The 16286-nt window shown below is 38.8% G+C and overlaps 1 protein-coding gene across 5 annotated transcripts in view; it reads right to left on the reverse strand.

Moving 5' to 3' along the window:
- ppp3cb (protein phosphatase 3, catalytic subunit, beta isozyme) overlaps positions 1–16286 on the reverse strand; it is a 197489-nt gene that overhangs the window by 35888 nt on the left and 145315 nt on the right. For all 5 annotated transcript variants that reach the window (XM_060915270.1, XM_060915268.1, XM_060915267.1 and 2 more), the window contains one exon: positions 13031–13170. In XM_060915270.1, coding sequence (XP_060771253.1) covers positions 13031–13170 — 140 coding nt within the window. The remainder of the gene's footprint in view (positions 1–13030; positions 13171–16286) is intronic.

Below are 16286 nucleotides of genomic sequence, written 5' to 3' on the forward strand. Positions count from 1 at the left end.
ACACTCACATTCACACCTACGCTCAATTTAGAGTCACCAGTTAACCTAACCTGCATGTCTTTGGACTGTGGGGGAAACCGGAGCACCCGGAGGAAACCCACGCGGACACGGGGAGAACATGCAAACTCCACACAGAAAGGCCCTCGCCGGCCCTGGGGCTCGAACCCAGGACCTTCTTGCTGTGAGGCGACAGCGCTAACCACTACACCACCGTGCCGCCCTAGAGTACATTTCAATGAATTCATCTTTGGTAATTTATGTCCGTCAAAAGTAACATGCATAAGTATACTAACCCACATGTGTTTTAATATTGTATTGTTCCACAGAGTCCTGTTTCCAATCCTTAATGTTAATAGTAAGTTACTACTGTTATGTTATGAGGATTTCTTCACAATGAATTCTTGTGTTATGTCGGTTCATAAGTGATAACAGAAAAGTTATCACCTTGGCTCTTGGTCGTGAATCTTTTCACCTGTTTCTTGAATAATTATATTCTCATTTTCTGGAAAGATCTTTGATATTTTCCATTAAGTATTGTAAAAACCTGATTATTTCATTCTTATATGCATGGAGTTTTGTAAAATAAGGAGAAAAAAAACCTAAAAATACTTCATTTTTTTTCCGTCAAAAAATAACATGCATAAGCGTAGATTTGATAACTTCGCAGATGATTTTTTTGAAAATCCAGTGTGATTACTATCTTTTCAATTGTTAATATGTTTAATAAAATAATAAAAGTTTAATATGATGTAGTTTAATTTTTCAATAAAAGAATATGAATTTTGACATGATTTGTTACATATTATTACCCATTAGCAGATTTTCATCCATATAGAAAGAAAATGACAGAGAGAGAGAGAGAGAGAGAGAGAGAGGTGTATACAGTATGCAGAAAGAGAGTGAGAGATAAAGATAAATAGAGAGGGAGGTACACAGTATATAGAAAGAGAATGAGAGAGAGAGGTGTATACAGTATGCAGAAAGAGAGAGATACAGATAGAGGTATATAGTATATAGAAATAGAGAGATAGAGAGAGAGAGAGGTGTATACAGTATGTAGAAAGAAAGAGAGAGCAAGAGAAAGACAGAGTGAGAGATACAGATAGAGGTATATAGTATATAGAAATAGAGAGATAGAGAGAGAGAGAGGTGTATACAGTATGTAGAAAGAAAGAGAGAGCAAGAGAAAGACAGAGTGAGAGATACAGATAGAGGTATATAGTATATAGAAATAGAGAGATAGAGAGAGAGAGGTGTATACAATATGTAGAAAGAAAGAGAGAGCAAGAGAAAGACAGTGAGAGATACAGATAGAGGTATATAGTATATAGAAATAGAGAGATAGAGAGGTGTATACAGTATGTAGAAAGAGAGAGCAAGAGAAAGACAGTGAGAGACACAGATAGAGGTATATAGTATATAGAAATAGAATGAGAGAGAGAGAGAGAGAGAGAGAGAGAGAGAGATGTATACAGTATGTAGAAAGAGAGAGAGTGAGAGATAGAGATAAATAGAGAGAGGTATATAGTATATAGAAAGAGAGAGAGAGCAAGAGGAAGACAGAGTGAGAGATACAGACAGAGGTATATAGTATATAGAAATAGAATGAGAGAGAGAGAGAGAGAGAGAGAGAGAGAGAGAGATGTATACAGTATGTAGAAAGAGAGAGAGTGAGAGATAGAGATAAATAGAGAGAGGTATATAGTATATAGAAAGAGAGAGAGAGCAAGAGGAAGACAGAGTGAGAGATACAGACAGAGGTATATAGTATATAGAAATAGAAGGAGAGAGAGAGCGGTGTATACAGTATGTAGAAAGAGAATGAGAGAGTGAGAGATACAGATAGAGGTATATAGTATATAGAAATAGAGAGATAGAGAGAGGTGTATACAGTATGTAGAAAGAGAGAGATTCAGAGATAGAGATAAATAGAGAGAGAGGTATATAGTACACAGAAAGAGAGCAAGAGAAAGACAGACAGAGTGAGAGATACAGATATATAGAGAGACGGAGGTATATAGTGTATAGAAATAGAATGAGAGAGAGAGAGAGAGAGAGAGAGAGAGAGAGAGAGAGAGGTATGTAGTATATAGAAAGAGAATGAGAAGGAGAGAAACAGAGCGATGTATACAGTATGGAGAGAGAGAGATACCGAGGTATATAGTATACAGAAAGAGACAGAGACAGATGTATATATTATAGAGAAAGAGAGAAACAGAGAAAGAGACAGAATGAGTGAGAGACACAGAGATATATATAGAGAGACAGAGGTATATAGTATATTGAAAGGGAATGTGTGGGTGGGTGTGAGTGTGAGAGAGAGAGAGTGATACAGTATATAGAAAGAGACAGAGACAGAGGTATAAAAAGAGAGCAAGAGAAAGACAGGTAGCAAGATAGAGAGATATGGTATATAGATTGAGAGAGAGAGAGACAAAAAGACAGACAGACAGAGAGGAAGGGATGAAGAGAGACAGAGAGAGATGCAGAGAGAAGGACAGAGAGATGGAGAGAGAAAGAGACAGAGAGAGACAGGCAGGGATAGGTGTTTAGTATATAGAAAGAAAGGGTATACAGAGAGACAGTGTTGGAGAGAGATGGAGATAGAGAGTGAACGAGACAGACAGATATGAGAGAGAGAGAGAGAGAGAGAGAGAGAGAGAGAGAGAGAGAGAGAGATTAGCATGTTGCTTTAAATTGGAGAAATTCATTAAACTCTGACACCATTATACTGTTTATCATCTCCAACAGCCACAAGATGGCAGCACTGAGCCCATTAAACACACAACATTGCACTGGTTTGAGCTGGAACACCCACACTAACACACACACACACCACTGAACACAAACCCTCCAAATCACTGTGGCGACGGTATAAAGCCAAAAAATAGGTGATAATGAAATCAAATTTGAGTGACTCTTAAGCAGAATCTGATCTGCAAGCACATGGCAGAACTCCGTCTTCCTGTCCATCACCGCTGAACACTTCAGAAATCCTGTCAGTGTAGAAAACATGTCCAGATCTTACACACAGCTTCGCTGACATTCAGGGCAAACTGGAATGGCTTTAGTCACATCTAAAGCGAGTTATTTATACGGAGAAGATATGAAAAGCACATCCACCAGGAGAAAAACCTGAAATAAAATACACACATACAGTATGTAAAGGCTTTTCATTTGTCACATAAAGACAATACGGTACACTGAAACCTACAACCTTCGCTACAGTCATCATGTTGCTTTATGTCGCTCTTCAGTGAAAAATAACCAGCAAAGGGAAAATAATCCTCTAATGCACTGCATTTCACTGTCATCAGCGTGTTGCTGTCGTGCTACACTGAAATGTAATCACTGCCCAGTCACAGCTGTACTTGACGGCGTGTCTGGAATCAGAAAAGTGGAGGAGACGGGGCCTGGAATGAGGGTTTTGCTATCGAGAAACATTTAAATCTATGGTGGTGGTGTTTTTTTTAGCTGGAAACTAAAGAATATGATGGTACATGACAATATAAGTCATGGCCTAAGGGTTAGAGAAGCAGCTTTGGGACCAAAGGGTTGCAAGTTTGATTCCCTGAACCAGCAGGAATGGCTGAAGTGCCCTTGAGCAAGGCACCTCACCCCTAACTGCTCTCCAGGCTGCTCTGGGTGTACTGGATGTCACTCTGGATAAGAGCGTCTGCTAAATGCCCGTCATGTAATGTACATGACAATATGAAACACATCAATGCTGGTGTTAATACTGACAAAAGTACCATTTTCATGAAAAAAATAAAAATCAGCATTTTATGATTTGAAAAAGGCTCAAAACGCCATCTACTGGTTTAAATCATCCTGAACATTCTCAAGGCCGATGCTAGAACAGATCTTTATTCAGAAGACCTACAGCATACAGTATGATTTTCAGTAGGGCTCGGGGAAAATTGAAAAATATTTTATATATATACACACACACACACATATACCGTATATACATACATATACACACACGCACACACACACACACATATACCGTATATACATACATATATACACACACACACACACACACACACACACACACATATATATATATATATATATATATATATATATATATATATATATATATATATATATATATATATAAAATAATTAAATACATATCATTAAGATCTACTCTTAACTAAACAGTTAGTATGACATTCGAATAAATAATATGAAAAGAACATGATAATGACAAAAAATAATAATGTTGAAAAAATTAAAAATTAATATTAAAAAAATGTAAATAAAATAAAAAATAAAAATAAAAAAGAACTAATTATTTACTATGAAGGAACTTAAAATTAAATTAAACAAATACATAGATAGATAGATAGATAGATAGATAGATAGATAGATAGATAGATAGATAGATAGATAGATAGAAGAACAAAGCCTAATTATTTACTGTGAAGGAACTTAAAAATAAAATTAAATTAAACAAATAGATAGATAGATAGATAGATAGATAGATAGATAGATAGATAGATAGATAGATAGAAGAACAAAGCCTAATTATTTACTATAAAGGAACTTAAAAATAAAAATAAATGAAAATAAATAAATAAAAGAACAAAGCCTAATTATTTACTTTGAAAGAACTTAAAAATAAATATAAATAAATAAATAAATAAAAGGAACAAAGCCTAATTATTTACTATAAAGAAACTTAAAAATAAAAAAATAAATATATTAATAAATAAAAGGACAAAGCCTAATCATTTACTATGAAGGAACCTAAAAATTAAAATAAATAAATAAAAGGGGAAAAAGCCTAATTATTTACTTTGAAAGAACTTAAAAATAAAAATAAATAAATAAATAAATAAATAAATAAAAGGAACAAAGCCTAATTATTTAGTATGAAGGAACTTAAAAAATGTATTAATTAATGATTGATTAATTAATGAACAAAATAAAAAGGCCTAATTATTTACTATGAAGGAACTTAAAAATATAAATAAATAAATGAACAAAAAAAAAGCCTAATTATTTACTATGAATGAACTTAAAAATAAAATAATAAATAAAAGAACAAAGCCTAATTATTTACCATGAAGGAACTTAAAAATTAAAATATAAATGTATTTATTTACTTATTTATTAATAAAAGAACAAAAAAAAGAGTCTAATTATTTACTATGAAGGAACTTAAACAAACAAACAAACAAGAACGAAGCCTAATTATTTATTATGAAGGAATTTTTCACCGCTCTTTTAAATTTCTTAATAGTTGACCGTGATTTAATGTCAAGAAATTTAAAAGTGCAGTGAAAAGTTCCTTCAACCATTTGGTACTTGTCTACATGAAATGAAAATTTTATTTAAAAAATGTTAACTTCCTCTAATCAAAGGCGGGCGGTCCATGTCCCCTGGCCCTGCCCTTGAGTGGTAATCTGTGAAACTGTCTGTGAGACTCATCATTCACACGCTACATCCACATTAATACGTTTTAGTTCTAAAACGCATTACTTTTGCTACGTTTACGCCTGGCGTCTACACCAGGCATAAACACGTTGGAAACGCTTTAGTTTGAAAATGCTGGGGTGGTGTTTTAGTGGAGATGGGAAAAAACAGAGATGTTTATAAATGATGACACAGAAACCCATGTTCACTTCCTGATTGGGTCTCACCAGTCACGACCACTGAGCTCTGTATAAAATCTAGAGAGCTGACAGGCTCATCAGTGACCGCCATCTTACCACTCACATCACATGTATTTGGTTTGTGTGTTAAACCATTGTATTTGATCAAATTTACCCAAGAAAAATATCTCCTGGCTTTTTTCCCCTTTCATTATCTCCTCTTATTTTCTCCACTTGACCCCCATTCCTTACATATCTTTATAGCGCTCTGCTTCACTGTTATTGTTTTTTTCTTTTCCAGGTCAGTCTCTGATCTTTTTTTTGGAATGGCTCTTTTACTACTCCAATTATTTTTACGGAGATTATTTCAGTTTTTTTTTTATACAGTGTATCTTTCTCTTTTGTATATTTCTTCTTCCTTTCTTTTTTTAATTTTTATTATTCCAACACAAAGGCTGTACAATACTTCCTTTCTATTTAGGACAGTTGTTGAAACAGGATTATTTTCTCATGTTAGTTGCCATTTTCACGTCATTCTCACAGTCATGTCTTAACAGTATTTATTGGTCACATAATTCACTGTCATTTTAGACACAAACGAAAATTGAATAATTTTGATGCTTTTTCTTTTTAAGACCATGCAGTGTTTAGGAAATGAGGTAACCTTTAATGTGGGAAACAAATGCAATGAGAAATATAATTTGGCTAACAATGTGACAAACAAATGCAACTTTTATCAGAATTATGGATGATGTACAGTGGTGCTTGAAAGTTTGTGAACCCTTTAGAATTTTCTATATTTCTGCATAAATATGACCTAAAACATCATCAGATTTTCACACAAGTCCTAAAAGTAGATAAAGAGAACCCAGTTAAACAAATGAGACAAACATATTATACTTGGTCATTTATTTATTGAGGAAAATGATCCAATATTACATATCTGTGAGTGGCAAAAGTATGTGAACCTTTGCTTTCAGTATCTGGTGTGACCCCCTTGTGCAGCAATAACTGCAACTAAACATTTCCGGTAACTGTTGATCAGTCCTGCACACCGGCTTGGAAGAATTTTAGCCCGTTCCTCCGTACAGAACAGTTTCAACTCTGGGATGTTGGTGGGTTTCCTCACATGAACTGCTCGCTTCAGGTCCTTCCACAACATTTCCATTGGATTAAGGTCAAGACTTTGACTTGGCCATTCCAAAACATTAACTTTATTCTTCTTTAAGGCCACACCAATTTAATTAGTTGGTTCTCGGATTTTTTCAGGAAAAATATGAAGCGAGCGAGCGAAATAAAAATAAAATTAAAAAAAATGCTTTGATGGTAAAATTAGCGGTGGAAATAGAGGGCTTTCATAATAGAGAGACAACACAAAGACAATACATTATTGTTACACACTTCATATGGCTCTTTTAATAGCTTATCTTATTTCCACCCATATGCATTAAGGATAATTGAAAATAAAAGTCTGAAACAACAGTCTTCATTTCATCTCATCTCATTATCTCTAGCCGCTTTATCCTGTTCTACAGGGTCGCAGGCAAGCTGGAGCCTATCCCAGCTGACTACGGGCGAAAGGCGGGGTACACCCTGGACAAGTCGCCAGGTCATCACAGGGCTGACACATAGACACAGACAACCATTCACACTCACATTCACACCTACGGTCAATTTAGAGTCACCAGTTAACCTAACCTGCATGTCTTTGGACTGTGGGGGAAACCGGAGCACCCGGAGGAAACCCACACGGACACGGGGAGAACATGCAAACTCCACACAGAAAGGCCCTCGCCGGCCACGGGGCTCGAGCCCGGACCTTCTTGCTGTGAGGCGACAGCGCTAACCACTACACCACCGTGCCACCACAGTCTTCATTTTTTCCTTGTGTAAACAAGCCCCCAAGGGGAACTCAAACAACTGTGCCTGACAAGTCAGAATGCCATCTCTTGGCAGAATTTTTCACCCTGAAAGATATGGATGTTGTATTCACAGCATTTATGTGAAGACTGTAACTTTCACCACACACTTTTCACCAGGCCTACATTCAAACTCATTTTTCTGTCACGAAAACAGTTTATCACAGCAACGGGTGACTAATAGCATTAGAACGACAAGATTGCGCTGTTTCACCAGATATGTGGACGGTAGCCTACGTGACTAAAACTCTGCGATCAATTTAACCGAGATTAATATTCATCAGCGTGCAGTTAGGTGAATCGGGCTAGAGTAAGAGCAGATTTTTTTGCATGAGAAACAGGAGGTGTGTTGCGTGAGGGCATGAGAGGGCAGTCATACGCGTGTGTCTCACGCTCACTACATAACAGTCGGCAGCCCTGCTCAAGAGGGATGCTACCCAGAAAAAATGAACAATGGAATAAACCCAGTAGGCCTACAGTAAATCTGTGTCATGTATTGTCCTTGTCAGCAGGGCTAGCTCTGGCTGCACGCCTTTTATCAGGCAAACCAGTAAACAGATAAGCTAAATAAACGATTGAATTACAGTCAATTGAACATCTACAATGCACAGAAAAAAAGATTTGACCAGGAGTAGGCTACTTCTGATGGCTAAATACTTCGAATGATTTTTTTGTTTGCCCCTCACATCAATCAATGAAATATGTAAATCAAACCCACCTCCACAGAGCTGTTGTCCAAGTTGGCACATCGCAGGGTAACAAGCTAACGGCATCTTGAGTACAACTGTGCAAAGTTTTCCGCCTCTTGAATTTTGACACATCTGTCAAAGATTTTACGCTTCTGTTCACTGAATATCCTAACAATCACAAACACAGGCGTCACGTGGCCTCAACCTGCAGTCGATTTCGATTTTTTTTCATTTTGCATTTTCTTCAAGCGGCGATTCTGAGAACCAACTAATCGAATTGATGTGGCCTAACCATTCTTTGGTAGAACGACTTGTGTGCTTAGGGTCGTTGTCTTGCTGCATGACCCACCTTCTCTTGAGATTCAGTTCATGGACAGATGTCCTGACACTTTCCTTTAGAATTCGCTGGTATAATTCAGAATTCATTGTTCCACCAATGATGGCAAGCCATCCTGGCTCAGATGCAGCAAAACAGGCCCAAACCATGATACTACCACCACCATGTTTCACAGATGGGATAAGGTTCTTATGCTGGAATGTAGTGTTTTCCTTTCTCCAAACATAACGCTTCTCATTTAAACCAAAAAATTCTATTTTGGTCTCATCCGTCCACAAAACATTTTTCCAATAGCCTTCTGGCTTGTCCACATGATCTTTAGCAAACTGCAGACGAGCAGCAATGTTCTTTTTGGAGAGCAGTGGCTTTCTCCTTGCAACCCTGCCATGCACACCATTGTTGTTCAGTGTTCTCCTGATGGTGGACTCATGAACATTAACATTAGCCAATGTGAGAAAGGCCTTCAGTTGCTTAGAAGTTACCCTGGGGTCCTTTGTGACCTCGCTGACTATTACACGCCTTGCTCTTGGAGTGATCTTTGTTGGTCGGCCACTCCTGGGGAGGGTAACAATGGTCTTGAATTTCCTCCATTTGTACACAATCTGTCTAACTGTGGATTGGTGGAGTCCAAACTCTTTAGAGATGGTTTTGTAACCTTTTCCAGCCTGATGAGCATCAACAACGCTTTTTCTGAGGTCCTCAGAAATCTCCTTTGTTCATGCCATGATACACTTCCGCAAACATGTGTTGTGAAGCTCAGACTTTGATAGATCCCTGTTCTTTAAATAAAACAGGGTGCCCACTCACACCTGATTGTCATCCCATTGATTGAAAACACCTGACTCTAATTTCACCTTCAAATTAACTGCTAATCCTAGAGGTTCACTTACTTTTGCCACTCACAGATATGTAATATTGGATCATTTTCCTTAATAAATAAATGACCAAGTATAATATTTTTGTCTCATTTGTTTAACTGGGTTCTCTTTATCTACTTTTAGGACTTGTGTGAAAATCTGATGATGTTTTAGGTCATATTTATGCAGAAATATAGAAAATTCTAAAGGGTTCACAAACTTTCAGGCACCACTGTATGCATTGGAAAGTGAAATCTACTATACTTCAGCTCATGTACGACTCAATTTCATGGAATAACTGTGTGCATATATAAGATTCACGAGTCGACTCCTTCTGAACGACACATCACTCGTTCCTCCTCCCTACACACTTAACACATGTACAGAGTGTTTGCAAAATCAAACTCTCACTTATTTATAAAATCCTGTACCTGCCGTTTCAGTGTCGACTGTGCAGACTAGACAATTTGCTGCAAGTCGTGTTTTTTCTTTCTTTTAAATATAGACTGAGTTTATGAACCACCATGATGAGAGGCTGTGATGGACCTCTTTTTTTTTTTTTTCTCAAAATAAGTTTTTTAAAAAATGGCATAATCGAACACAGGCCACTCTTCTGTACATTATCTCTCACAATAAGATGATTTGTTCAGCCCATGTAACACACACACACACACACACACACCCCTCCCCTGTTCTCCTCTCATTGATGTCGGATTTCATAGGATGAGAGAAAGCAAATCCGTCTCTATTGCTTTTATTTATTTATCTACTTATTTCTCTCTCGCTCCTCACTCTCTCTCGCTTGCGGCAGTAGTAGCCAGTTGTCATAGTAACAGCAGATCGCCCGATTTCCCAGGGGACCGTGGGAAATTCTTGTGTTTTGCTGAGCCTGACCGCTGTTTGGGCTGCTTTACAATTCCAATTACAGACGCAGGCTCGTTTTCACACTGCACCTAATTGCCCAGAGCGCACGGCTCTGCTCCCACACACACACACACACACACACACACACACACACACACACTCTCTTATTGCATATTCACCATTTGAATATTCCACCACAAGAAGGACCGGGGCCTTGTTTCTGTCGGAAAATTCACACGCCGGGATTGTAAAAGGAAACGAGCCACGGCGGTTAACAAAATGCTTTAGTTGGTGAGTGCAGCTAAAACGTAGACGAGCATATAGTGTTTGAAAGGTTGTTTTTTGTTTTTTTTTAAATACCACAGCGCCGCTGAAAGCTCCAATCTGATCAGTCAGGAGGTGTTGATTAAACAGCAGCTCTGACGGCAGTCCCAGCTGAAATTCAAATCAAGTTTATCTGAAATCACTTGCAAATTGCTGGGACAGAAGAGGAATAAAACGTGCTGTTATTGGAAAATAATCAACTTCAGCACGATGAGCGTCTGACTCAATCCCATCGCAGATTAGTTTCCTCTAACAGCACATCTTGAAGTTTTTTTTTTACTCTGTGTGTACTCCAACTCAAAGAAAAACCGGGTCTGTAAATGTGATGCGTATAAAAATGACTATTTTAAAAAAAGATTTTTAAAAATTCTCATTCCTACACTTGATGTCAGGGTTTTTACAGGATAGATCAGTAGTTATTAGGGTGCGTTTATAACAGACGGGAACCGTCAGGGCCTTCTAGGTCTTCAGAGAAGGTCCTAGCATTTCAACCGTTATATTTCATTTCTTTAATTTCTTTCATAATTTCATTAAAATGATTCTCTTCTCATTCTAATTCGGACTCATTTTCTATCAAATGTGCTTCAGAAATGAAAGGGTTACTGTCCTGAAAACATTAGAGTTATCCAGTGAGATTTTTTTGTTCGTTGTCTCTAGGCTGAGAAGAGTTTAGAGCTGCTCACTCACTGGTTCGGACTTCATTGCCGAGACAGAAGGCCATGGCAGTGTCTGTTTGTGTAGGAATTGACAGATGACTGAGTAACCAATCAGATTTTGATTTCTAGTGGGAGGGACCAAAAATTTATTGTGTTCAGCCTTTTCAAAAGCCAACGTGAGCTTAACTGTGAGTCGGCGCCATCAGGGCAGCAGTGAAGTCACCTTCCAGCCGGTCTAGCATTCATCAGTAGTGTTAGCGAATGCTAATAAAGCGGTCAAGCCAGTGCTATCGAGAGCTACAGGCTAACGACCGAGAAACTAAGATTTCTGTCACCAGACTCTTCTTCCACGCACGTGTGTGAGATAAAACAGACTATAATAGTCGTGCACTTGCGTATCCCCCCCCGCTCTCGCTTATATCAGAATGCAAGCAATCGAAGGAATAGGACACTTATTATGAATGTCGACTTCAACAAATAATTAACCCTGAAACAAGTAAGTAAAGAGCAGTGTCTCTCCCCAGGGATTTCAAATAGCATCCTGGTAAACTAATCTCATCTCATTATCTCTAGCCGCTTTATCCTGTTCTACAGGGTCGCAGGCAAGCTGGAGCCTATCCCAGCTGACTACGGGCGAAAGGCGGGGTACACCCTGGACAAGTCGCCAGGTCATCACAGGGCTGACACATAGACACAGACAACCATTCACACCTACGGTCAATTTAGAGTCACCAGTTAACCTAACCTGCATGTCTTTGGACTGTGGGGGAAACCGGAGCACCCGGAGGAAACCCACGCGGACACGGGGAGAACATGTAAACTCCGCACAGAAAGGCCCTCGCCGGCCACGGGGCTCGAACCCGGACCTTCTTGCTGTGAGGCGACAGCGCTAACCACTACACCACCGTGCCGCCCCTCCTGGTAAACTATCATTTTGAAATAGCATTTTGCAAATAGCGTCAAAATCCATGCTATATGTTTCATAAATACATTCAGTCGGTAAACAGGAAGTTGATGTGCGACAGACCTGAAAATGGTATACACGGTATAGAACCCCAAGCTGAAGCTCGGTACCAAATATCAAGCAGTTGTGATTTGTAGTTGCTGAGGAAAGTGTTATGAAAATTTTGCAAATCCACGCTGTGTGTTTCGTAAATACATTCAGTCGATAAACAGGAAGTTAATGTGCGACAGACCTGAAAATGGTACACACGGTATAGAACCCCAAGCTGAAGCTCGGTACCAAGTACCAAGTGGCTATGATTTGTGATTGCTGAGGAAAACGGTGTTTCGGACAGATGGAAATACGGACGGACAAAGGTAAACCAGTATATAATAAGTCTTCAATCAAAAACAATCACAGCAACTTTTGGTTAAAAAAAAAAAAAAAATCTCATTAATATTACCAAAAAGAATGACTTTCAGGGAGGCCTGCAAGTGCCAGGAAATGCACTAGAATGCATCTCCGAGCATGTAGAACCCATGAGCTTTCGGGAGCCGCCTTAGAACCCCTGGCTGTTATGACTGGTGCCACTACGCTGATATTTTGATGTAGTCAGAATCCTGGTGTATGTCCACAAGCTTTTCTTTTCCCCTCTATAGAGAGTGACTGGATTTTTATTTCAGATCATAAAAATGTTCTGGAAAAGGAGAACTAGGGAAAACATTTGTCTTATAATCCTGTAGTGTACACTCAGCTTAACGGTGTCGCTCCTTTCCTCCATGTTTCTCACATTGTGAATCTTGCTACACACACACACACACACACACGGAGGTACCTGTAGAAGTAGGAGCAGCCGCGGACAGTGTTGTGGCTGAAATACTCCTGCGACTTCTCATTGCCAAAGTCCTCTAATGGATCTGACCATAGAAGATCACACATGGGCCCAAAGGCTGGAGGCTCTTTAAACCGGTCCAGCTGCAGCACAGAAACACACACACACACACACACACCGGGGGGTATTAATTTTTCCTATCTCATACATTATCATACCAAAACTAACACAAACTAATATACTAAATAAAATTTTGACCACATATACACCCATGTCTTGAGTAACAGCATTACACACACACACACACACACACACACACACACACACACACACACACACACACAAACAGGGATCATCGACAAAAAAAAAGGGTATAATAACATTCAAGACTCATTTTTTCTTGTTTTTTTATTTAATAATAAAAACTAGCGATCTCATAAACTGATATTTCTACATCACTGACATCATCAGAGCAAAAACAAACAGTGTTTAAATAAGTGATTTAAGAGTCAGTTCCAGTTTTTATGAAGTCCCAAGAGAGTGCATCAAGTAAAAACCTTACACACACACACACACACACACACACACACAGCACTCTCTTGGGACTTCATAAAAAACTTGAACTGACTCTTAAATCACTTATTTAAACGCTGTTTATTTTTGCTCTGATGATGTCAGTGACGTCGAAATGTCAGTTTATGAGATCGCTAGTTTTTATAATTGAAAGTATAACAAAAGTTATTTGTTTGTTTGTTTGTTTAATTCCTGAACTACAATGAATTATTTAGTACCTATTAAGAAAATGTGTGTAGGTACAAAATGTAAATCTGGACTTTTAAAGGGGTTTAAACAAATTTAAACCTGGATTTTAAAAGGCATATTCTGGACCAATTTTATGTTTTTTTAATATGAAAGTCTGTCCCTTTACACACTCACCCAGAAGGGTAATTTTGCACAAGGCCATCTGTCTACAGCAGAAAAAAATGAAACACGTCTGGAAAAATCCCAAGGGAGTCTGGAGCCAGATTCGTGACGTCACCTGCGGAAGCGCCAGCAGGCTGCGAGAGCTTTGCACGGTTTCAGTGCACAGCCTGTGTACACCAAGCGCTCCCATTTCTCTCTCATTGTCCGGTCTTTCGGGAAACGATGAGTACTAATCCCATCAAGATTGGTGTTGCTACACCCTCCTACGATACATCTGTTAACCGTTTTAATAATTACGCCATAACGTTGAAGAAATTTGCAGAAAACCACCAGGTCGTTTTCTCATAAACAAACCAGCGCTGACGTAGGATTCAGAAGGAGGCGTCCCGCACGCGACGTCACGAAAATCAATGTTTGCCGAGAAATCCAAATGCCAAGTTTTTTCAGAGGCGGACCAATTCGCCTCAAATGGCTTGATTTCAACTGAATTTTTCTGGTATTGCGCAAGGTTACAAAATTGCACAAAATGCAGAATGTGACAGATATTTGACCAAAGTTTAATATAAAATAGGAGAATTACACTGATCTTGCTCCTGAATTTACCCGTGATATGCACTTTAAAGGAGATTTAAAGGAACCCTGTTTACACCTACACTACGCTCGCGATGGGTTTGTAAATACTTAGCGATGAAGCATGGCGAGTGTTCGCTGAGCTTTGCAAGTTGGGTTTTTTTGGTGTGTTTACACCTCGTGAGCAGCCAAAAACGTCAGTGCATGCACTGAAATTTGGTGGCGATGTTTTTGTTGGCAAACTAAACAGCGGATACTCGCAGATGGGTTTGGGAATACTTCCCGAAACTCAGGGAACCTTCGTCAAGTCTCTTGATATGTATTTGTCTCAATTCCATGTCCCTGATGTCCCCTCGCGGCAGTGTTGTAGTCGAGCCACTAAACCTCGAGTCCGAGTCCAGTCTCAAGTCCCCAGTGTTCAAGTCTGAGTCAAGTCCATGTCATTTAAAAAAAATTCGAGCTGACTCCGAGTCGAGTCCACTATTGATCCGAGAACAAGACTCCATCTGCACTATTTGACGGTGGCTGTTTGTTTCAGCGCCATTAACATTAGTTTGTTCCTGAACATGATGTATGACCAGGTGAATGTGCTTCTCTTTATCAGGGAGTGTGAAGTATTCTGTCAGAGATGGTTGGGAGACGGATGGAAGTGCAGAAGGTGTGTTTATTAATACGAGTGAAGACGGTAAACAATCCAGAACGGCAGGAAAAATCATAAAATGGTGAACTAGGCAACAGGTCGAGCGAGGCACAAACAGGCTATCGTAGACTCGGCAGAATCAAAGACAAGAAACAGGAAATCAGGGATCAGGAACCCAAACAAGCAAATAAGGCTCGGTAATGTATCAGCACCGCAACTCAATACTTCGCAAAGTAAGTGTGTTTTCACAGTTTTTATATCAGTGCGCTGATTGCGCCTTAATCCTGTGCAGGTGCAAGTCGTTTACGGTGCGCGCCCGAGAGTGCACTGTTTGGAGCGCACCGACAGTCTATCTGATGCACGCGCCAAGGCAAGGGTTTGGGAAGGTGTGACACTTTACATAAAATTAGTACAAAAATTAATATAGATATAAATATCTTATGCCAAATTATTATGGCATGTTACAAAAAATAAAGAAAAAATCCGAGTCCTCGTCTCCAATTTACGAGTCCTAATGCAGTTTATGCACGAGTCTGAGTCATCAGTGCTCAAGTCCAAGTCGAGTCATGAGTCCTTAAAATTAGGGCACGAGTTGTACTTGAGCACTACAAGCCTGCCTCGCGGGAGCCTCATCAACACAGTGGCTCAGCATAGCCTAACCTTCCCCGAGACTTAAAAAGTGCATTTAGGGTTGTTTTACAATCAGGGTACACAAGCTAAAAATCACATTTAACACTTATTATCTTCAATACCAAAAGGCTTGACTAAATAAACTTGGTTGTTTATTGTAGCCCTGTGATAGCTCTATTTACCATGCAAAAAAAATTGGTGATAACGTTATTTTTGGTGAATGTATGGCAATATATGTCATATTTAGCAAAATTACTCGTGTCATTTAGAAAAAAGTGCTTTTTTGACCACAGGTAGCTCCAAAAGGGATGCACTTAAATCATTCTTTATACCATAAAACACATATTTGGTTCCATATCATTGGAAACATAGTTAAGTTTTAATATTGAATGCCAGTAAGTTTTCAGACTATTTTGATCAAATTAGTATGTAATTGTGTCAAAAAAATGTCCTCTCCGAGACAGCTCATCTCATCTCATTATCTCTAGCCACTTT

Source organism: Neoarius graeffei, chromosome 2 (assembly GCF_027579695.1).
Source record: "Neoarius graeffei isolate fNeoGra1 chromosome 2, fNeoGra1.pri, whole genome shotgun sequence".
NCBI classification, from domain to species: domain Eukaryota; kingdom Metazoa; phylum Chordata; class Actinopteri; order Siluriformes; family Ariidae; genus Neoarius; species Neoarius graeffei.